Consider the following 25000-nt stretch of genomic DNA (forward strand, 5'->3'; position numbering starts at 1 on the left):
CGACGTCATCATGCCTAGCGGAAGTTCCTACCTGGTTTACCTCATACCTGGGATCGTCTTCGCCTTCGCTGCCCTAGTTGTACCCGTTTCATCTTTGCCAGGTAAGGGGTGTTTGCATTTCATGGGGAATATATATATATATATATATTTTTTTATGTTTGTGCTGGAATGTTCAGTTTTAGTGGAGTGTGTGGGTATTACCTATTATAAATACATTATTTTGAATGTATTTTTAGGTATAACCACTTACGCATACATACTGTACATACATATATGTAAATATACATACATACATATATATATAACATACATTCATACATACATACTGATTTATATATAGATATATATATATATATGTGTATACACATATATATATATATACATACATACAACATACATACTGATTCATATATACACATATATATGTATGTATATATACATATACATATATATACATACATACATACACTGTACAGCACACCAGCCATCAAAACCGCTGACAAACGCAGCTTTCCATAAAAACTCAGCAAACATACAGAAACCCGAACGAGACAAAACCTCACGAAAAAAAGCACACACACACGCATAACGAATATACACAAGCATACACCCAATATACATAAGCACACCGCGCATACAAAGATACACAGCTTTAAGCACGGAGGTGAGGGAAAGGGCGACCTTGCCCCGAGAATGAAAAATGAGGGAAACCAGAGTGAGGCGAAAGGGACTGCTTTAGGTCAGCCCACGAGGGCAAAATGATTACGGGCCACATTTTCTCCCGAGAAGAAAAATATTTTAGGGGTGTCCGTGGCGTCACTGAAAAACCTGTAACAGAAGGATGATATAAGTGATATTCTATTGGGGAGGTGGGATTAGTTACGCCACTGACAAACCTGTAACAGAAGGGCGGTATGATAAATATTCTAATCAATGTCATTATATAATGGTTAATTGCCAATGAGGCTCTGGAAATACTGAGATGGAGTATTTTAAGGGGATCCGTGACGTCACTGACAAACCTATAACAGAAATATTCTAATCAATGTCATTATATAATGGTTAATTGCCAATGAGACTCTGGAAATACTGAAATGGAGTATTTTAAGGGGATCCGTGACGTCACTGACAAACCTATAACAGAAGGACGGTATGAGAAATATTCTAATCAAGGTCATTATATAATGGTTAATTGCCAATGAGACTTTCGAAATACTGAAATGGAGTATTTTAAGGGGATCTGTGACGTCACTGACAAACCTATAACAGAAGGATGACGTAAGCGATATTCTATTGGGGGGTGGGATTAGTTACGCTGTTGTCAAACATATAGCAGAAGGATAATATAAGAGATATTCTAATCAAGGTCATTATGTAGTGGTTAACTGCCAATGAGACTTTGGAAACACTGAAATGGAAAATTTTAGGGGGAACCGTGACGTCACTGACAAACCTGTAACAGAAGGGTAAGTTACACTCTATTGGGAGGGGGTGAGATTAGTTACCCCACTGACAAACATATAACAAGGACAATATAAGAGATATTCTAATCAAGGTCATTATATAGTGGTTAATTGCCAATGAGACTGGAAATATGGGAATGGAAAATTTTAGGGGGAGCCGTGACGTCACTGACAAAGCTATAACAGACAGCGAGTTAAGTGATATTCTGATCTAGGTCATTATATAGTTGGTAATTGCAATGCAGCAATGGAAATGATGGAATGGCATGGAATGTAACATTTAAGCCAAAATCACAGCGCTGGTGTTACCTGTGATGAAGTCATTCAACGGTGAGAGGCAAACTGCGAGTAAAAAGTTTTGAAATTGAGAGTACAATGTTTGATGTGGAGAGTTAAAAGGTTTGAAAGGTGTAGCATGTGCTAAGAGAGGTGGGAAAGTAAGATCGAAGAAAGGGAGTATGAATGAAGTATGAATGGAGGTACAGCAAAAGGAATGAAAGGGGTTGCAGCTAGGGGGCCGAAAAACCAAAAAGAAATCCTCCCAAAAAAAGAGTAGGGTCTGAAAAATAAAATGCGTAATCTGTCTTATGATATCCTATAACTAAGGTCAAGATAATAATAATAATAACAATAATAATAGTAAATTAATTATTATTATTATTATTATTATTATTATTATTATTATTATTATTATTATTAATCAGGTGAAGAACCCTATTCATATGGAGCAAGCCCACAGGCGCCATTGCCTTGAAATTCAAGCTCCCAAAGAATATGGTGTTCAACAGAAAGAAGTAACAGAAGGTAATATAGTGGTTTATTGCAATAAGCCTTTGAAAAAGAAAAAGAAAACCTCGAATGCAACAGGAAAACGAAAAAAGGGCATCGAAAAACAAATACGTAATCAGTGCAAAGGCAAAAATAATAATAAGGGTTCGAATGCCAATTAACTGGGCAGCGAAAAGTTCTGGCAAACGACCCAACTCTGGGGAGACTCCATTTACAAATGTGCCTGCTGGGAGGATTAATGTCACGAATTTGCAAGTATGTGTATACAATACAGGTGCCTTATTATTATTATTGTTATTTTTATTATTATTACTATTATTATCATTATTATTATTATTATCCAGATGATGAATCCTGTTCATACTGAACTAGCCCACCATTCTTGCTTGTTGAACTGTGTATACAAAACTAGAAAATGCCAAGGTATTCTGCTTCCCTTATCTTTTAATATAACACACAGACAGACAGACACACACACACACATTATATATATACTATATATATATATATATATATATATATATATATATATATATATATATATATATATATATATATATATTTAGCTATATATATATAAAATATACTGTATATAATATATATATATATATATATATATATATATATATATATATATATATATATATATATATATATATATATATATATATATATGAGGGTTTAGTTAAAATTTAAAAAGGGATATTAACATGTGCGTGTGTGTATATGTATATATATATATATATATATATATATATATATATATATATATATAACGTGCTTTTATTCCCATTTTTGTATGGGGTAAGCATATGCCTTCTTTTGAAGGACTTTTGATTTGGCTTTGGGGTATACCTGTGGTCTCGATATATATATATATATATATATATATATATATATATATATACATATATATATATACATACACACACATTAAAAATCCCTTTCTCTAAATTTAAGCTAAACCCTCACATTCCACTTCCATAACCATTACAGACCACCACGCAAAGAACCCACGAACCGCCCCCCACCAAAAAAAAAGAATGGACAATGTCTCGACTCCACCAGGATATGCAGATAAAAATAAACGAGATTCAGATACAAAGATATTTACGAGATTCTTTCCCATTGCATTACGGGAAATCCCGGAAGATCCATTCAGACATTTGCTGGACGATCGCTCCTCATTCGAGAACCAATGGGGATTCTCTCTCTCTCTCTCTCTCTCTCTCTCTCTCTCTCTCTCTCTCTCTCTCTCTCCTTAAGGAATGAAAGAACTTCCGAAGAAATAATAATGATAAGTCTTCTCGGGAAATCAGGATGCTTCCTCTCTCTCTCTCTCTCTCTCTCTCTCTCTCTCTCTCTCTCTCTTCTCCCTCCCCTTAAGGAATGAATGAACTTCCGAAGAAATAATAATGGTGATTCTTTTGGGGAAATCAGGATGCTTCCTCTCTCACTCTCTGATTGTTGATATTAAACTAATCAAAAGAGTTTATGCAACGTTGAGCAGTTTCTTCGAGATTACTCTCTCTCTCTCTCTCTCTCTCTCTCTCTCTCTCTCTCTCTCTCTCTCTCTCTCTCTCTCTATTCTTAAGGAATGAAAGCAAGAACTCTGGAAGAAATAATAACAAGAATTCTCCAGTCACTCAACAGATTACGCAGCGAAAAGCTACACTTTTAACCCTCAGTGAAAACAGCTGCATTCGACTATTGTGTTTGATTGTGCTTGATTGTAGTGTTTGACTGTCTCCGATTTTCGTCAGTGGTGTTTGTGCTTCGCTTTTGTTGCGAAGAAGAGAGAGAGAGAGAGAGAGAGAGAGAGAGAGAGAGAGAGAGAGAGAGAGAGAGAGAGAGAGCGCTTTCGCAAAACTGAATTGAATCGAGGTGAATAGAGAATTTAGGCCGAAGGCCAAGCACTGGGACCTATGAGGTCACTCAGCGCTAAAAGGGAAACTGACAATAAGGAGGTTTGAAAGGTGTAACAGGAGGAAAACCTCGCAGTTGCACTATAAATCAGTTGTTAGGAAAGGATGCAAAGTAAGATGTAACAAAGAGAATATGAAAGGAGGTACAGTAAAAAAATCAGCGGCATGTTGCTGGAAAATGCTTTTCGTTTGTTTATATACGGCGCCGTCAATGCGTAAATAAATGAATAGATAGATTAATTAATAAATATATATACTACTATATAAATTTCTGACTCACACCGGAATCGAACCCCTATCCCTCAAAGGAAAGGCCAGGGCGTTACCAGTTGACCCAAAAAGGTCACTGTGTGGGGTCAATTGGTGGCGCCCCGGCCTTTCGTTGCAAAGACGGGTTCGATTCCAATGTGAGACAAATTTATATATATATATACATATATATACACATATATATATATATATATATATATATATATATATATATATATATATATATATATATACACATACACTGTATATCCAAATTCACTTTACCCTGGGAACAGGTTCCCCCCAAAAGACAATCTGTTCGAGTATTTCTTATCAAACAGTTTTTCTCTCCCTCTCCTTTATCTACCTTTATTTTTTGTACATCTGTTCATGACTATGTCTTATTAAGCAGTTTCTCTCTCTCTCTCTCTCTCTCTCTCTCTCTCTCTCTCTCTCTCTCTCTCTCTCTCTCTCTCTCTCTCTCCACCGAGTTCCTACAGCTCCTAGCTAGTCTTTTAAAAGGGATTTCATTCTTCTCACACAGGTATTGATTGAATCATGCTCCTCTCTCTCTCTCTCTCCTTGGGATATGACCCAACCCAAGAAGTCTTGGTTTGTGAGCATTCGAAAGCGTAAGCTCCGTTAAATGTAACGCTGCTTTAAGATAAATAAATAAATGAAAGGATAAAGAAATGAATGGATGAAGGAATGAATGAATATATAAATAAATGACTTGATGAATAAAGAATGGATGAGTGAATATATAAATAAGTAAATAAATGAATGAATGAATAATGAATGAATGAATGCGTGAATGAATGAATGAATGAATAAATCAATGAATACATAAAGAAATTATTAAATAAATGAATGGACGAATTATTAAATGAATAAATACATAAGCCAATAACTAAATGAATGAATGAATGAATAGAAAATAAATGAGTAAATAAAGAGACATTAAGAGTTCCTACATGCACCCCTTAACATTAGGTATTTATTTCATAATTCTTTTTTTTTTTTTAATAAAATCAATGTCTAGTCAATATATACTACTAATTCATGACGAATATACTTTGTCCAATAAAGAGCCTAAGCATAACTTATCCATTAATGCGTCTTTTCGGAAAACAAATAAAAAATGAAGTATCTTTGCGAAGTGGTGAAAAATGTTGTTGTTTGCAGAAAGCGGTCTCATTGTAATTGGCTCTCGATATTTCCTCGTTATTTTGCCATTTCCATTTTCCTGGTTCTTTGCATTCCCCGTCCGGGTCACAACCCGTGAAATAACGGAATATCACGAAATGGATGAAGATGCTAACGAACATCGTTAAAAAAAAAAAAAGGAGAAAAGACAAAAGAATAAAAACTGAAACTGCGCGAACTCAAAATGGCATTCGGAAATAGAATAAAACGTGTAACGCAAATTGAGTTCCCGCTTTTATCCCCTGTGGAATAATTCATTTCCACTGAATAAAACAACGATTAATTGATATTCCTACTTGAGTCGTCGAAAGACTCGATGTGTAATGTATATATATGTATATATATACACACATATATATATGTATACTATATATATACACACATATACATATATATGTATGTATATATATGTATCTATAAATGTGTATATATATACACATATAAACATGTATAACTGAATTACGAAAATATGGAAGGTGATGAATATATATAAAGACAAAATACCACTCCACTGTTTCTCTTTCCTTCGTGGATTTTGAATTTATTTATATATACATATATAAATACATATATAGATACATGCACACACACATATACATATATACATATATTTCAAAGCGTAATTCAGTCCTGAAGACGCCGCCAAGAGTGAAGAAACGGAAAGAAACGTGAATCTCTTCTCCTTATCCCTGAGAAGCTTGCCAGAAGAGAGAGAGAAAAAAAGAAGTATGGACTGAATCAAAGTCCAAACAAAATGGCAGTCTCTGCAAACAATGCTATCGACTTCAAATATGTATAACTTTATTGTCGGGTACAGTACCTTTCGGCGAACGTTGCCATGTCCATCCATTCTGTCCTCTGTACTTTCCATCATACCTTTTAAGTCTTTGTTAGTTTTCGTTTGGCAGCTAAAGAAACAACAAAAACAGCTTTACCAGATCTTTGCTTGTCATGCTTTGCATAAATTCTGTATTCTTTATAGATGAAGGGGACTGACATTAAAAAAAAAAATTAAAAACTAACTGGAAATTATACTTACACAATATATGAGGGTTTAAAGCACAATCAAATACATTATATATTTTTTATTTAAATTTGATATATATCAAAAGCACTGGAAATTTTACTTACAGAATATATGAAGGTCTAAAGCACAATTTAATACGTTATACATTTTTTATTTGAATTTGATATATCAGAAGCACTGGAAATTTTGCTGGCGAAATATACAAAAAGCTTAAAGCACAACTTAATACATTATAAGTTTTTTTTATCTAAATTTGATATATCAGAAGCACTGAAAATTTTACTTTCAAAATACATGAGGGCTTAAAGCACAATTTAATACATCATATATTTTTTATTTAAATCTGATATATCAACAGCGCTGAAAATTTTACTGACAAAATATACAAAAGGTTACAAGCACAATTTAATACATTATATATTTTTCCTATAAATTACATATATAAGAAGCACTGAAAATGATACATACAGAATATCCAAATGTTTAAAGAACAATATATTACATTATATATTTTCTGTTTAAATTTGATATATAAGAAGCACTGAAAATTTTAAGCATTTTACAAAATGCTTAAGGCACAATTGAATACATTATATATTTTTCTATAAATTACATCCATCAGAAGCACTGAAAATGATACTTACAGAATATACAAAAGGTTTAAAGAACAATTTCCTTGCGCCTCATTACAACAGGACTTCCAAACAAATCATCTGGGTATTTACCGATTAGCCGGGGTAATTAAGTGTCACACGCACTTGATTAATTGCGTAACGAGGTAATTACGGCGCGTAATAGATAAGTTTCATGCCTAGGTAATCATTGCTTCTTGGTCTCATTTGCCTTGGGGTTCATTTAGTGGAATGGAATGGAACACAGAATCTAGACCAAAGGCCAAGCGCTGGGACCTATGAGAATCATTCAGCGCTGAGGGCAGAAATTGAGAGAGAGGTTTGAAAGGCGTGACAGGAGGAAAGCCTCGCAGCTGCACTACTAAACAGTTGTTAGGAGAGGGTGGATAGCAAGATGGAAGAAGGAGAATATGAACGAAGGTGCAGCAAAAGTAATGAATGGAAGGGACGCTCAGCCTAGTGGCCTATGGAAGGGGATTACTGTTATGTATTTATTGCACCTAATCAAAACAGTTACCCTCAAAGAGAGGCAATGCCAGTGTACAGTGTGCCGTAGGCATGAGGTGCACTGATGGAACTACCCACCTTTCATTCCTTTTATTACTGTTATGTATTTATTGCTTGACCACCCTCTCCTAAAAATGCATCAAAACAGTTACACCTTTCAATCAAAGAATGACCTCACAGGTCCCATTCCTTTGGCCTCAGTGTATTCCATTCCATGGGGTTCAACTGTAGGCATTACGATAACCTCCTCCAAAACACGGGATATTTGCTTCGACAGAAAACCTCAAAATGCGGCCCACCAGATTGCAACCCCTTTCATTCCTTTTACTATACCTCCATTCATATTATCTTTCCATCTTGCTATCCACCCTGTCCTAAAATTATTTCAAAGTGCAACTGAGAAGTTTTTTTAGACCTGTTACACCTTTCAATCCTAACTTGCTCCCTCAGTGTGATTTTGATGTCTACTTTCCAGCGCATGGTAATGACCTTCAGTCTTGGATGGTCCCATCTTAGATATTTGTCCTTCTGGCTCACTAAACTTCCTCATGAGCTGGTATTCCATTCCATTCCACTTTCCATTTTCAACTTGTGAGGTATTTATCACGATAACCATCCTGTTTTCCAAAACACGGGATATTTGACTATATAAATTTAAGACAGAAAACCTCAAAATGCTGTAAATGACCTTTGTACCACGATTGCAATAAAATATTCAAGGCCCCACTAATCATGTGTTCAGCTTTTCTTGTTTTGAAAACAACATTCCCATTTTTGCGACGCCAAAACTATTCGTGGTAAACACCAAGGTCTTTAACTGCTTCGTTTGTGATTGTCTCTTATTAGGTCCTTTTTATATGCATATAGCATTGTCAACTTTTTTAAAACAACGAAGGCATTTGCAATTTTAAAACCTGCAAAACTGTTATTCTTGTGTCAGTAACCAGGAGAAATGTCGCTGCAATCATAATCACAAACAGAGAGAGAGAGAGAGAGAGAGAGAGAGAGAGAGAGAGAGAGAGAGAGAGAGAGAGAGAGAGAGAAAGTCTAGAAACCACATCTGATCTTTTTCATTTATCATATTTTTATATATGCTTTCATGGTGGACTAAGACAGAGAGAGTTTTTTTAGAGAACCAGAGAGAGAGAGAGAGAAATGTTTCAGATAGAGAGAGAGAGAGAGAGAGACTCAGAAAGAGTCTTGAACCAGAGAGAGAGAGATATGCTGTTTCTCATCAGACAGTGACAGAGTTTTTTTTATATATATAGAGAGAGAGGGGGGGGCTGTTTCGAGACAGAGAGACAGTTTTTCAGAGAGAGAGAGAGAGAGAGAGAGAGGGGGTTGTTAGGAGACAGAAAGACAGAGTTTTTTTATAGAGAGAGAGAGAGAGAGAGAGAGAGAGAGAGAGAGAGAGAGAGAGAGAGAGAGAGAGAGAGAGAGAGTGAATTTTGTAAAGGTGCCAAACTTCCAAGGAAACCAACCCCATACCATTCTGATCCCGAAACACATAACCCGGGGATCAAATCACGATGAACTGTGGACAAGAATAAAATCTTGGATTCCGTCTTTTTCCGAATTCCATTTCGTAATGATTCAAAAATCTGAATCATACCAATCACCCGACGATGGAAGCCAGGCGTAATCTTCGAGCAAAAAACGAAGGAAGGGGGAGAAAAAATTAATATTGCGCGAGCCGAATAAATATATTCAGAAAATTCCAATTCAGAAACTTTAAACAGTGAATGAGAAATATGTTGGGATTTTCTTCCGTCGCACCATTTCGCTGAAAATTTTTTATAATTCTGGGGACTGACTTTAAAATTTTTATCTCTTACTTGAATAAAAGTAAAATATTTTTTAGTCTAAAATGTTTAAAATGGAAATTATATATGAAGAATAGAAGATATTTTCGTTCGTTTATTCCTTTCAAATGCCTTATAATAACTTTGATTTTTCAGGTCAGTTCAATACGATTTTTTATAATCAAACATTTTATCAAACATGAACAAAATAATACCTTACAATTTTGACAATTTAAGAAACCATTTATTTCACACCTAAATGCTGTACAATATCTTTGATTTTTCAAGCCAGTTCAATGTAAATTTTCATAATCAAACGCTAAATTGAACGTCTTTAAAACAGCAAAATAATACCTTACAATCTTTACCATTAAAAAAAAAATTTTACATTTCAAAGATTTACAATAATTTTGATTTTCCAAGTCCGGTTCGATGTGAATCATCACAATCGGACACAAAATCAAACGTGAATAAAACAGTAAAATAATACTTTACAATCTTTCCAGTTTGAGAAATCATTTATTTAACATTTCATCACTACGAAATTACAACATTTCCAGCCGTCCATTTACAGAGAACAATTCCTTTTAAGCGACGGTTATCATCTCAGGGCAAAAGATTCGCCCTTTACAGAGAGAACAGAAATATATGCAAACATGTTTGTAAGGCCCAGTTCACTCTCAAGGGGACGGGAGAAGTAATCAATATGGGAGGAAATCGGATGACGAAAAGGGAAGAAGGAAAAAATAAAGATTATATGCGGTGATGGAATAATAGATGGCGCTGGTGTAGACTATACAAATATGGAGAAGCAAAGAAATGATGGTTTCTAAAAGAGCCTTTGCGTCCCCCCAGATAATAAAACATTCAAGTGAAAATTAAATAAAAAATAATTTCAGCTTTTAAAAGTGGGGTTTCATTCCCAGAATCATATACTTTTAAAAAAGAGGGCGAAGAAATGAATATTTCACGAAGACCTTTTGCTGCACTAATATGATAAAACAATGAGAGAAAATTAAATAAAAATCGTTTCAGCGCTGCTTTCAAGAGTGGGTTTTCATTCCCAGAATCGTACACTTTTAAAAAAGGAGGGTACTTCTGGAATCGATTGTCTTCTATATCTCTTTGGAGAGGTCACGTGTCACTCTTCTGTACAAACTCACAGGCGTCATCAGTGCTTTTATTCAACGAGAATCTCAGTCGGGTCTCCTGTCTCCACCTGACAAAATATCATGTGAAATGGAATAAAATAAAAGTATAAAACGTGTAAAGTAGGAGAAAGACGCCCGGAAGCTTTATCTATCATCAGTATGTTTGAACCCTGAGTATAAACAACGTGCATTCAGATGCATTTATTTTGACGCACGGGATCAAAGGAACTGAAATGCTGTAATTTCTCCGTTAACGCATCTCATAACTTGCTCTCTCTCTCTCTCTCTCTCTCTCTCTCTCTCTCTCTCTCTCTCTCCTCATATATATATATATATATATATATATATATATATATATATATATATATATATATATATATATATATATATATATATATATTATATATATATGATATATATGTATGTATGTGTGTGTGAACTATGATATTTTTCCTATTCATTTCAAACAAACTCTCTCTCTCTCTCTCTCTCTCTCTCTCTCTCTCTCTATATATATATATATATATATCTCTCTTAATATATATATATATATATATATATATATATTATACATATATATACATGTGTGTGATACTTCTCATTCATTTCAAAGAAACACACTCTCTCTCTCTCTCTGCTCTTTTCCCTCTGCATTTTCCCTTTCCCTTGTTTTCTTCTCCATCAGCCGAAGCAATACTTTCCCGGTCGCCAAACTCAGACGAACAAAAGACTTGCATTTTCTCTTTTTCCGCAACACTGCGATACACGAAGAACTCCCAGAGAGAGAGAGAGAGAGAGAGAGAGAGAGAGAGAGAGAGAGAGAGAGAGAGAGAGAGAGAGAGAGAGAGAGACTTATCTGCACTAACTCCCAAACTCGGCCCAAAACTTCTTCTTTTCGACCTCATCATCATCCTTTCGGTATCATCCCTTCTTTGAGCCGGATTGATTTGGGAAGGGAAAGTAAGGATGGCAGAGTTACCCCTCATTCTCAGAAGTTTTTCTCGAGCCAGACGGCCCCCGTTTTCTATGCTTCTCGTTTTCTTTGGTTCTTGAGGTCTCAGTCTTGAACTGGAGACAAAGAACTGGCAGACTTTGTCTGAGTTTAGTAAATCCAAACCTGAGCAGAAACTCTGTAGGCTACTAACTCTCAAGAATGGTAGATTGCAAAGGTTTACACCTGTGATCAACCCAATAGCTACAGCTGACAATTTCAGGTACTACATCTGGTCTAAAATCAGAGATTCATTCCTGAGACAGAAACTTCAAAATGTTATATATCTACTTAACTTTCTGTAATGACGCAATGTTTTTCACCAATGAGTTACTGTTAGCTACTGAATAAGTATGAAAACACGTCTTAACACTTTGAAACGAAAGCTTAGCATGAAACATTGTCTGAAACACTCTTAGCAAGATTCTGATGGAAACCTTAATTCACCTGATATAACTGTCAAATATTTGGTAATATCTCAAATAACACTTAACTGACACTTAAGTAGGACTCATTATTTCAAGATTTCGTGCAATATCCTACACGATTTAATGAATAGCACTACTATACAGCCCTCGGTTACTCAGAATGTGAATTATATAAGAGAAAGTGCCATTTAAACTTGAGATACACTCTCAGAACAACACAGGATACTAGCCTTGTAGCATGCCAAGTGTCTGTTAATGTAATGTCAGATATAGGAAGCTTATGGTTTCCAAGTGTTGATTAGACTGTACATGCTATATGGACAATTCTAACCTGTCTGTGTGTGGACTACTTTGTACTTAGTAAGCAATTGAACAAATACCAGATACACTATTACAGACTTAAGCCTAAAGTCCAAATGAAGAACCAAATGAAGACATTCAGGCGTCCGTTTCAGGGCCCGAACCCGCATTCGGTGTGTCAGAACGAGGTCACGTTAACCACCTGACCACGAGGAGCATAGTTTTTATTTAGTAAGATAAGACGTATAAAAGCATTAATTTCTACAAACCGACTGGGTAAACTGTTGACAGTCGTGATTCATCATAATGAATATTAAATCCTTCCCTGAAAATCACCTTAACACCCAATTTGGTTTAAAAGCCAATAGCCTATATATGTTAATCGTTATGATTAATTCCAACGAAATCGGCATTTTAACTTATTACATCTAAAAATATATAATTTTGATAATTATTGTTCTTTTCATCACTATTAAATCATGACAAAACTAAAGCACGTTATGAAAGCGTGCAAGCCGCAAGCAAAACACTTTGGGATAATTGAATTGTGTATTATCGTGTGTCAGACAAGTGATTTATAGGATGTGAACTGCAAATATAGTTTTTATAATCTCATTGGTAAAGTTCATGATCTTTTTACAAGCATATTCTTCTTTAGAAATCTATACGTTTGAATAACTACGTCAAGAGTAATTTGTGTTATCTGGAAGTAAAACAATAATAACTTCAACATTCAACTGTTAGGAGTCGAACTGATAACCTTGTTTCCATATTTAATAATCACTTTACACAAATAGTTACGAGCAAGTGAAAAATAATTTGTATGAAATCTGATATTCAACAGCAATAAGAATAAGATACAGAACTTAACCATTAGTTATTAGCAACTGACAGATAATTTGTATGAAATCTGATATTCAACAGCAATTAGAATAAGATACAGAACTTAACCATTAGTTATGAGCAACTGAAAAATAATTAGTATGAAATCTAGTACTCAACAGCAATAAGAATAAGACACTGAACTTAACCAGACACTTGACACCACCCAAAATGATATGCAACATTCCTTTCCAACGCTTTGCAATTTTGTGGTAATGACTCGCGACTCTTTTCGTTATAAAGTGAAAACAGTTTTTAAAACGAACTCTTCCATAACTTATGGGACACCCACCACATATTTCGAAATGATGTCAACTAGGTTTAATTTTCTGTAAAATAAAACTATTCTGCCGACTCTGTCCGTCCGCACTTTATTCTGCCCGCACTTTTTCTGTCCGCCCTCAGATCTTAAAAACTGCTGAGGCTAGAGGGCTGCAAATTGGTTTGTTGATCATCCACCCTCCAATAACCAAACATACCAAATTGCAGCCCTCTAGTCTCAGTAGTTTTTACTCTATTTAAGGGTAAAGTTAGCCATTATCGTGCTTCTGGCAACGATATAGGATAGGCCACCACCGGGCCATGGTTAAAGTTTCATGGGCCGCGGCTCACACAGCATTATACCGAGACCACCAAAGATATGTCTATTTTCGGTGGCCTTGATTATACGCTGTAGCGGCTGAACAGAAAACTCGATTGCGCTGAAGACACTTCGGCGCATTTTTTACTTGTTTTGAGTTATTTATTATCTGAGTAACTTGAAAAGAAATTTGTCAGTAATTCATTTAAAGTTATACCACATCAAAATACGTTAAACTACCTTGTTGGTGAGGTAACAACACGAGACTTATCTATACTCAAGTGTTGCTTAATTAAAGGAATGTTTCTACATTTTGTTGAAAAGTTTTTAGAAAAAATCTCTCCAAACTTTAAAGTAAAAAAAATCACAAACACGCAATAAGCTAAAAATCACGCAATAAGAACGAATTAGACCCTAGTGGCTTACTAGGAAAACTAATAAATAAAAAAATAGATGAACCTCGCAACCATGTCCCCAAATGCAGAATAGCACCATAACATCACGAGCCTCTGAAGGCCTTTCACGTAACTCGTCCCGTCTTCTCTCTCTCTCTCTCTCTCTCTCTCTACCCACCAAAAGATTTCCTTCCATTTGCTTCTTAATGAGATACAAGCAAATAAACAGCGTGTGTGTGTGTGTGTGTGTGTGTGTGTGTGTGTGTGTGCCGCCTCCATGCCAGCAACTTTTGTGAGGGCGCAAATGCCTTCTTTTTATACATCTTTTTATTTTTTGTCACTTCTTCCCTTCCTGCCCCAAATGGTCTTTGAGGCTTCTGAACATAATGCAAAGTAAACACGGATTCAAAGAAATACTCCCATTTTTGCGCGGCCATTTCTTTCATTTTTCGCCTCCTTTCGCGTGTGTTTGTGTTTGTTTGTGTATGTGTGTGTGTGTTTGTGTGTTGATGTTCCTCTTCCCTCGCCTCTAATGTTGCTACAGTTAAATACACAAACACCAGACTGTGCTGATTCTATTTCCCTGTCGCCATTTGTAACTCTCCACTTAACTAAGCAGTTACCTTTGAAGAATTTCTTCTTTCCACTTATCATTTTTGGGAATGTAAGTGGGCCACACTCACATGACATTCCAAGATTTTCTTTGTTAGGCAATTAATTTTTTGAGGTCTCTACGCTTTTTTTCTTAAGCTCTTGGACCTCTCTCTCTCTCTCTCTCTCTCTCTCTCTCTCTCTCTCTCTCTCTCTGTCAAAAGATGAATAGTTCACTGGACGAAGTGACTTGTACAGAAGGATGTGTGATTATTCTATAAATAGAACTGTCTGATGGCATTTGTCATTTGTAAACTTGCACAAACACACACCTGTTCATAAGAATAAATGACAATGTACACCTGTTTCGTCACATTATACACGAATGTTAATATAGGTGGCAATTTACCGAGAAGTAATTCATCATAATTCGCCCAAGCTTCACGTTTTCTAAGACTGTGATAGATCTTAGTTTCGAATTCTCGTTTGTCAATCAATTAGAACGTAGCCCCACTTAAAATCTTGTGCAGCTATAGGTTGATGGCTGAAACGGCGGTTGCCTTGGGAATGAATCAATAGAGCAGCATATGTTTTTGTTTATTCCTTCAAGATTTCAGTCGTTAGAATTGGAAGGAACTGGAATTATTGTAAGTGCTGCCAGCAATTTATAGATGCTATATATACATTAGTACTTGAAGAAAATAAAAGAAATGTTGTGCCATTAAAAAATGTATGTATGGATAATTATAGCTATATATATATATATATATATATATATATACATACATATATACATATATATGCATATGTATGTATATATACATATATATATATACTATGTAATTGAATATAGCTACAATGCCCTATACAATTACATATGTATCTGTAATAAAATGTGACAAGTAGATTCTATCTGGTAAAATATATAGATTCTATATATATATATATATATATATATATATATATATATATATATATATATATATATATATATATATATATATAACTATACAGATAGATAGATAGTAAAAGATATATAGGTAGACAGACATCACATCACAACAACTCCTCAACCGATATTTCCAACAGCAAAACTGCCCTTTCCATAAAAAAAAAAAAAAAAAAAAAAAAAAACGCAATCTCCGATCATAAAATCACCTTTAAAAAAAGATCTGCCAAGCACAACCGCCCATGAGCCTTAGAGAAAACACAGGATCCATTGCAAACTTCCAGATGGGAAACCTTTTTTCACTCTTAACTTCCTTCTCATACTCCGGGCGTGTTTAAAACGATTGGAGCAGAAAGGAAGATAAACGGGAGGGAAGTTTGGCGGAGTTGAAGTTGATAAGGGCGGAAAAACTTCGAGAGGTTTTGTCTGCTGTCTTATCTGAAGTTATAAATATTAGCAAAAGTATTATTTTGCACGCGAGACTAAAGGGGTTGGAGTTATACAGTCATCATGAAATATACTTAATACAAGACTAAAAGGGTTAGAGTTATACAGTTATCATGAAATATACTTAATACAAGACTAAAGGGGTTAGAGTTATACAGTTATCATGAAATATACTTAATACATTTTTATCTATTTATTATTTTGACTGTGAAATATTTTCTGTTAAAACAGTATTCCATCAAATATAAGGACCCCGTAAAAAAGCCAAAATGTAGAGAGTAAATGCCTTTTTATGGGCTCCTTATATTTGACTTATTAATTTTTTTTTCTTTTTAATGAGATCTCTTCTTTCTGCATTTCCCTTTGCCTTCTCTTACTTCTTCCTAATGAACACCATAATACTCTCTGGAAGCTTGAATTTCAAGTCAGTTGGCCCCTGTGGTGGGCTTGTTCCATATGAATAGGGTTCCTCATCTTCTGACTAATAATAATAATAATAATAATAATAATAATAATAATAATAATAATAATAATAATAATAATAATAATAATAATAATAATAATACTCATTATACTCTGACATGATTACTGTTTATGTTGGGTTTTATCTGGATTTATAAATATTAGTAAACTTATCAATTACACTTTTCACTAAAGGTAATATAGTTACGAGGATATAGTTATAATGGAACATACAATACGAAATGATTACTCTTTGTATCACACGCACTGTAAAGTGAGTTCCCAAACGAAAACATCACACTCATTGTGATAATAATGAACCATACTCATTATACATGATTACTCTGTAAAAAGAGTGATCATTATACATGATTAATCTTTGTACAGTTATCACTACACATAATCACTCTTTGTATTGGGTTAAAAAAATATTACGCGTTATAAAGTGAGTTCCCAGGTAAAAAAAGTCAAAACTCATTATAATAATGAAACATACTCATCATAAATGGTTTCTCTTTGTATAAATAGTAATCGTTATACATGATTGTTCTTTGTATACAAAGTAATCATTATACATGAACTCTCTGTATAAATATTAATCATTATTCATGATAACTCTTTATAAAGAGTAAACATTATACACAATTACTACGTATAAAGAATAACCATTATAAATGAAAAACCTTCATATAAACGCTTTTATGAAAGACGTGAATTCGCACACGCAAACACGCACACATACATATACACAAAGGCACAACAACATTAGACCTCAAACTACTAAACCATGAGAGAAGTTCCCGTGAATAAAAACAAACAAACAAACAAGCCAACGCCAGCAAGGAATCCTCACAGGCCTCATTTGCATCCATTTTGCATATACCGCACAATTCATCGCTAACTCGACCAGACCCGAGCGATCCTGACAGTTCTCCTGGGCCCCCACTGGCTAAGAAGTTTCCACGTGTACTACACAACTTGGCTGCTGAATTATATATAATTTGTACCTAATTCTACTCCAGGATTCTTATTCCATTATACATTATTTAAAGGCGCTGTTGTAAATCTTACTTATTTTACAGTATTTATCACATCATTTGTACCTAATATTCTACTCTCTGATTCTTAATACTTAAGTAACCGTTTAAAAGCTACTGAATTATGTACTGTTTGTACTTAGTTCTCCTGTCGGATTCTTACTACATAAAAAATCGCTTGTAAGTACTTTTGTAATGTAGGCTACTGAATTACGTATCTTTTGCACCCAGTTTTACTGTCGGATTCTTAATACAAAACATCGTTTATATGTACTTTCGTAATGTAGACTACTGAATTACGTACCGTTTGCACCCAGTTCTACTGTCCGGCTCTTATTGCAATATGAAGCCTTTAAAAGTACTGTTTTAATTCTCGCTTATACTAAACTGCTTATCACATAATGCCTTCCTTATATCACGATGTTTTTCATTCGTTGGACCTAATTTGGCATCATAAACACCAGATACAATTTCATTCAACAGCTTCCAATTTTTTTTACAAAGCTCATCGTTTAAAAGCAGTGTTGCAACTCTCGCTCATATTGAACTGTTTGTCGCACATCATCTTTATTCTGTCACTCCATCCTTCATTTTTTTAACCTTACTTAGCTTCATATACTCCAAATACAATCTCATGCAACAGCTTCCATATTTTTCAATGCCCTTGACGAGCTAAGTACGTACAACCGACGCGTATTCGTTCGCATTCGACCATACGATAAAAACAAATCACTAATTTTTTTCTTAACATTAACAACAATGAATTACAATGCAGTTCCGAGCTAAGGTCAATGACCCTTACAATTGTTTATTGGATTTTAACCAAGGTCAGTCATCAGGCGTCAAGAATTGAAGCCCAGGAGAATAAATACCGACCAGGTATTGATTGCATTCATTAGAGAACAGCACCACTGAAAGGAGGGGATGTTGAACGTCTCGGCTAAGATGGTAAAAGCATATTATTCCCCACACAAATTCCCTCACTGTGCCAAAAATAATAGCCAGTTTTAAGGCCTCGAAACTAACTAACTAAAGCATCGTAGCCCTAACTGAACTGGGAAGGACACCGTCCATTTGTGTAACGAGGAAATTGCCACTGACACAAAAGCAAACTTGGAGAAATGTATACTTTAAAGCCGACCCAGCTTGGGCAACACGTTGCCTAATGAAGCACTGAATGAAAATGAAGACATGAAACCTCACTTACTAAGCGAGGCCAAGAATATAGTAATACCCCAAATAAAGAACAAGATATATCTTTCTAAAACTAGTGCTAAATATATGTAAAAGTGTGTGGGCATGCATATTTAAGCCTTCAACTAACCCGGGGCCAATTTACGGGCGTGAAAAGTTCCAATAAGACCAGTCTCGTCCCCCCCTCCCCCGCCCTCCAAAACCCGTCTTCTCCCCTGCAGGAAGTATGAGCACACACACACACACACACTGACGAACGCGCATCTTCAAAGTATTGAGTCTGTCTCCAATCTAATTGGCTCCAACACTTCAGCCATTTGTGAAGTGAGGCAAATTCCCATTTTCTCTCCTTTTCTTTGAGACCCGGAAACTAATTTTGAATGGCAAACAGGTTGCACTAGAAGCCAACTTTTACACTTGACAGATACACACGGCTCGAAGGAAAAGGTATTTAAAGCAAGCATAACAAACTCGGTGGTTTTTTTAATAACTGAAGAATGAACGTCACTAACAAGCTGCACAGAGAGAGAGAGAGAGAGAGAGAGAGAGAGAGAGAGAGAGAGAGAGAGAGAGAGAGAGAGAGAGAGAGAGAGAGAGAGTAATTTTGCCATCATTAAATACTGAATAACAGAGTATCCGAAAATACAATTATTCTAAAATCTTGGAGAGAGAGAGAGAGAGAGAGAGAGAGAGAGAGAGAGAGAGAGAGAGAGAGAGAGAGAAATTTTGCCATCATTAAATTCTGAATAACAGAGTATCCGAAAAATACAATTATTCTATCATAAAATCTTGAGAGAGAGAGAGAGAGAGAGAGAGAGAGAGAGAGAGAGAGAGAGAGAGAGAGAGAGAGAGAGAGAAGGTCATAAAGGCATTCTCTGGCTCATTTCTGTCCTCTGCTAACATTATAATGGCGGATTACGTAACATCATCCTCACACGCGATGCAGGAGTATTCTGTAATCTGAATACATCCTGCCAGAGAGAGAGAGAGAGAGAGAGAGAGAGAGAGAGAGAGAGAGAGAGAGAGAGAGAGAGGTTATCTGACTTCCTAGTGTCCTTTTTACTCTTTGAAGATGAACAGGTTCCAGAATGTGTCTCCAGTCTATTCAGGGAGAGAGAGAGAGAGAGAGAGAGAGAGAGAGAGAGAGAGAGAGAGAGAGAGAGAGAGAGAGAGAGAGAGAGAGAGAGAGAGAGAGAGAGAGAGAGAGAGAGAGAGAGAGAAAGATGAACAGGTTCCAGAATGTGTCTCCAGTCTATTCAGGCTGGGGAGAGAGAGAGAGAGAGAGAGAGAGAGAGAGAGAGAGAGAGAGAGAGAGAGAATATTAAAGGAAATCCAGTTCTACCTCCAAACTGGAAGCTGTGAGTACCAACAAACCATCTTTGAAGCCGAGATACAATACATAAATTCATGAAAATGTTCCACTTAGTAGAGCACTGGGCCAAATATTCAGGCGAGTAAGGTCTCCTTGTGGACCTCAGTGAATAAAATGAATAAGGAGAATTGTGCTGAATGTTATCATGAGTTATCAGGTGTTATATCTTCTCCAAGAAAAGTGTAGAACTGTTCCGAATGGGAGAAACTACCGTTGCAAAGTGCCTTTTTGCGTATTCTACGCAATACGCATTTATATAAAGAGAGAATCTCCACTTTTAACAAAAGCAACTTTATTATTATTATTATTAGTATTATTATTATTATTATTTGAAGAGAGAATCTCCACTTTTAAAAAAGAAACTTTATTATTATTATTAATATTATTTAAAGAAAGAATCTCCACTTTTAACAAAAGCAACATTATTATTATTATTATTATTATTATTATTATTATTATTATTATTATTATTATTATTTATTATTATTATTATTATTATATACATTTCTGCGTTCGAACGTCTGTAAAGTTTTTATCTTAACTCTGACAACTCTTTAAATAACACAAACGTTTCAGTAATGCGTTTTTATCACAATTTCACTTAATGTGAAGTGTTCCTGATCACTCTCGTCATTTTGAATTCAAAATGGGAGTTCGCGCATGCGCTTCCCTCCTCTAATTCTGAGATGAAACGCTTGCAATATTGCTTTTCGTAAACACATCACAAAAAGACTTACTCAATTATCTTTCTCTCCCCCGTTCTTTGCTTTCCCGAAATGAGCAACAACGGAATGTAAGAGACGACAAATAAATGAATATTTTTATTCGGGTGTTGTCGTCAGTCAGTATCCAGAATGATAGTTTTCCAGAAAATGGAGAGAGCAATACAGTTTTCCATAAATCTATCCGTAAGGGCGATCCGGAAGTTAAACGAATCCTGTTAGTTGTTGTTATTCAAAATGTGCAAACATTTTTATGAACAAACATAAACAGTAAATATTGCAAAGCACCCATCGACTGGTTATCGTTCCATTATGTGAAATAATGATAAAAAATTCAGAATATAATAAATACCGAATAAATATAATAACAATACGTTTACGGATATATTAAACATGAAAACTGAAGAGAGAAGATAATGATTATTGAAGTCTCAAAATGACAAAGGAAGATTTTTTTGGAAGGAGTCGAAAAGTCGCAAAAAAAAAAAAAAAAAAAAAAAAAAAGAATTCTCATTCACCTCTCACGATGAGAGAGAGAGAGAGAGAGAGAGAGAGAGAGAGAGAGAGAGAGAGAGAGAGAGAGAGGGGGGGGCAAGGGCAGCCCGAACTTCAAAGTATTAAGATTATCTCAATTTTTATCTCCTCTCTCTCTCTCTCTCTCTCTCTCTCTCTCTCTCTCTCTCTCTCTCTTCAAGGAACCGATTCTGATTTTAGTGATACACAAAGCTGTGAATAAGTAAAAATATTTCAACAAACTATTTCAACACTAGAAGTTGAAATAACCGAAATATGAGAGAGAGAGAGAGAGAGAGAGAGAGAGAGAGAGAGAGAGAGAGAGAGAGAGAGAGAGAGAGCGTGAGCTAAGAAGATTGTCTAACTCCTCCAGATCAAATATATAACTAAGAATCTTCTTTTAATGATTTGTGAATAAGTAAAAATATTAAAACAAACTAATCATTGGGAGTTGAAATAACTGAAATGAAATGACTGAGAGTCATCTAAGACAAGAACCTCCATCAAATTATAACTCCCTTCAACCCCAACCCCATAATTGTTCTGCTGAAATGACCCAAGAACCTCCCACTTCTCCTCAACCCCAACCCCTCCCCACCAACCCACACTTCCACACCCCCCGCCATCTCAAGGCACAGGTATCCAGGAATTACAATATGTGACGGCTAAGCCTACATGCTTCTTCAATATCGAAGGATTGTTGACTAAAATATAACATCAGAATATCAACAATAAGTTATTATGGAAAGATAATGTTTTCTTTTACAAAAATTGTCTATAAATATTCCCCAAGGCGACTTCATCTTGCACAGACATTGAGTAACTTTCTAAGAAAATAGACATTAATGAGGAGCATTAATACTTGGAACACAATGGATTTCTGTAATCAGGAGAAAAAGGCAGTGGGAATATGGGTATTCATAAGCTTTGATTTTTATATTCAACCTTTCATTAGAAAATTTATTGTTTACCGGGATAATTCGTGAAATTAGTTTGCTTCAAATGGATAAATACTGATGGATAAATAAGAACATTTTTTTTCGGTGAGGGCCTAACTAAGAAAAGAACGTGAGAACAGAAATAGGTAAAAAAAAAAAAATATATATATATATATATATATATATATATATATATATATATATATATATATATATATATATATATATATATATATATATATTGTTTGTGTGTGTGTATAAAATGTATGCATGTATGTATGCAGAGCGGAGCAGAGTGGATCAAGTGTTAGTTCTGCAACAGTTATGTGAGAAGTTTACCCGTAACGGGAAAAAGCTATAAGCAACACACATACGACTAGAAAAAACCAATGATTGAATTTATACAGATTCAATTTGGACAGTGTTGAGGAAACACGGCGCGGAAGATAAACTGCTGAGAACAATTAAAAGCTTTTATGAAGAAAGTGAGTGAAGTTGGTCTGCTGCACAAGAGAATGTGAGAGGACATTATATATAAGTATATATAAAAACAATTGCCTACATCAGATGTGGATTAAATAAAATGGGTTGTAAATGGATTAGGGCATGTCTGATGATACAGTAGTGATTGGTGATAGTAAGGAGAAATTGCACATACTAATGATAAATGGAGTGTAGCGTGGCTGATGTTTAATGATGAAAAAGTACTGATTGATGACATTAAGGAGAAAGTGCACATACTGAAGTGCACATGCTAATGAGAAATGGAGTGTGGTATGCTGATGTTCACTGATGATACAGTACTAACTGGTGATAGTAAGGAGAAATTGCACATACTAACGAGAAATGGAGTGTGTTATGGCTGACATTTACTGATGATACAGTACTGATTGGTGATAGTTACAAGGAAGTGCACATACTAATGAAAAAAAAAATTAATAAAGTATGCACAAATACTCCTTAATATCAAATGCAATTTGGCTTGGGAATAACTTACTCCCAGAGGGAACTATTTATGAAAAGGGCATCTGCACAGGACAGGATTACAACCTATGGCTTTCAAGTTCTGATACAGAAGAAGACAGTTGACTTTATCAACTGTGTTGTCAAGAGAGTTATAAGTGGGTTTCGACTGTGTTGTACATATTCCTTGCGAATTCACCTACCGACTGTGCTTAAGAACTGAAATCAATCCATCTCCGCTAAGATAGCTAAGTACAAAGTTTGGAACAGTTGGCTATTTTAATGATAGTTTTCCTACTAATTCACACATTACTTCTTTGTGTTCTTATATATCAAGACACAAATATTCCTCAATATCGAGTTCACTTTACCTTAGGAATAACTTATTCCTAGAGGGAATTTTACATATGGTGAAAAAAGCTAATCCTAGGGCACGACAGGCTACTCAACATGCGTGTTCCAGGAAAGAAACCAGATGAGTCCTGCAACCTCATCCCCTACAGTAAATGAAAGTAGGATGCGAGTTCTCAATCCACTCCAAACACCAGACCCCTTTCAACGAAATCAACTGTTAGCGCCCCCCAAAAAAAAAAAAACAAATACATTTTAATGCACGTTGTTCACAAGTCATACCCCTATGCTTTTAAACAATTAGTGTAACTTGTTATTCTAAACGTCTTCGTGACTGGATCCAATTATTATAGGTTAATTGCTCAGAGGGAATGTTAAGATCGAGTCCATTTTCACCAGTGAAATGACCTTGAGATTTCGTGGCAGTGTTGCCAAGAGGAGAGCTTATTGAGAATGTTTCTCGTTGCTAGGTCCATGAATCTACGCTGGCAATAATGCCTGCAATTTCGTTCAGCTGTAAATGGGTACCAGTGTTTGTCACAGCCAAGTAAAATTACTTAAGGATAGAACCTCATCCTTATATATTTATTTTTATTATTATTATTATTATTATTATTATTATTATTATTATTATTATTATTCAGAAGATGAACCCTGTTCATTTGGAACAAGCTTACATACAGGGGTCACTGATTTGAAATTCAAGCTTCCAAAGAATATGGTGTTCACTAGAAAGAAACAACAGAAGGTGATGTGAAATACAGAAAGAAGAGATCAGTCATCAAAAAAGAAAAAATAAATGAACAAATTAATAAACAAATAAATAAAAATGCAAGTAAATTACAAAATACAAGGAGTGTCGTTTTAGGGTAGAAAACTAATTTACAATAAAATCTGATAATGGCACCATTAAGATCATCTTAATCCCAAAGAGACTTAAGAAACAACAGCAGCATTTACTGCAAACTCGAACTGACTTTCTCTATGCCAGTTATCTATTCTACTAAATAGACAGTGTTAAGTCTTCGAAAAGAGACTAAGAGATAAAGATGGCCTATTTCTCCCTTTCTTTTCTCCAAGTCTCTAAACACAAGTCAGGAAGGTGTGAGAGAGAGAGCAGTAAGTAGGAAGAAA

General features: G+C 35.1%; 1 protein-coding gene and 1 long non-coding RNA gene across 2 annotated transcripts in view; one reads left to right on the forward strand and one right to left on the reverse strand.

Annotated features, from left to right (window-relative positions):
* Window positions 1-25000, forward strand: part of LOC136853596 (protein CEPU-1-like) — a 241480-nt gene that overhangs the window by 190078 nt on the left and 26402 nt on the right. The window contains exon 3 of the mRNA XM_067129343.1: window positions 1-101. This exon is cut by the window's left edge and continues 147 nt beyond it. Within this exon, the coding sequence (XP_066985444.1) occupies window positions 11-101 (91 nt within the window). The 5' untranslated portion in view covers window positions 1-10. The remainder of the gene's footprint in view (window positions 102-25000) is intronic.
* LOC136853599 (uncharacterized) overlaps window positions 1-25000 on the reverse strand; it is a 250404-nt gene that overhangs the window by 131309 nt on the left and 94095 nt on the right. The window lies entirely within an intron of this gene.

Source organism: Macrobrachium rosenbergii, chromosome 27 (assembly GCF_040412425.1).
Source record: "Macrobrachium rosenbergii isolate ZJJX-2024 chromosome 27, ASM4041242v1, whole genome shotgun sequence".
In the NCBI taxonomy this organism is placed as follows: Eukaryota; Metazoa; Arthropoda; class Malacostraca; order Decapoda; family Palaemonidae; genus Macrobrachium; species Macrobrachium rosenbergii.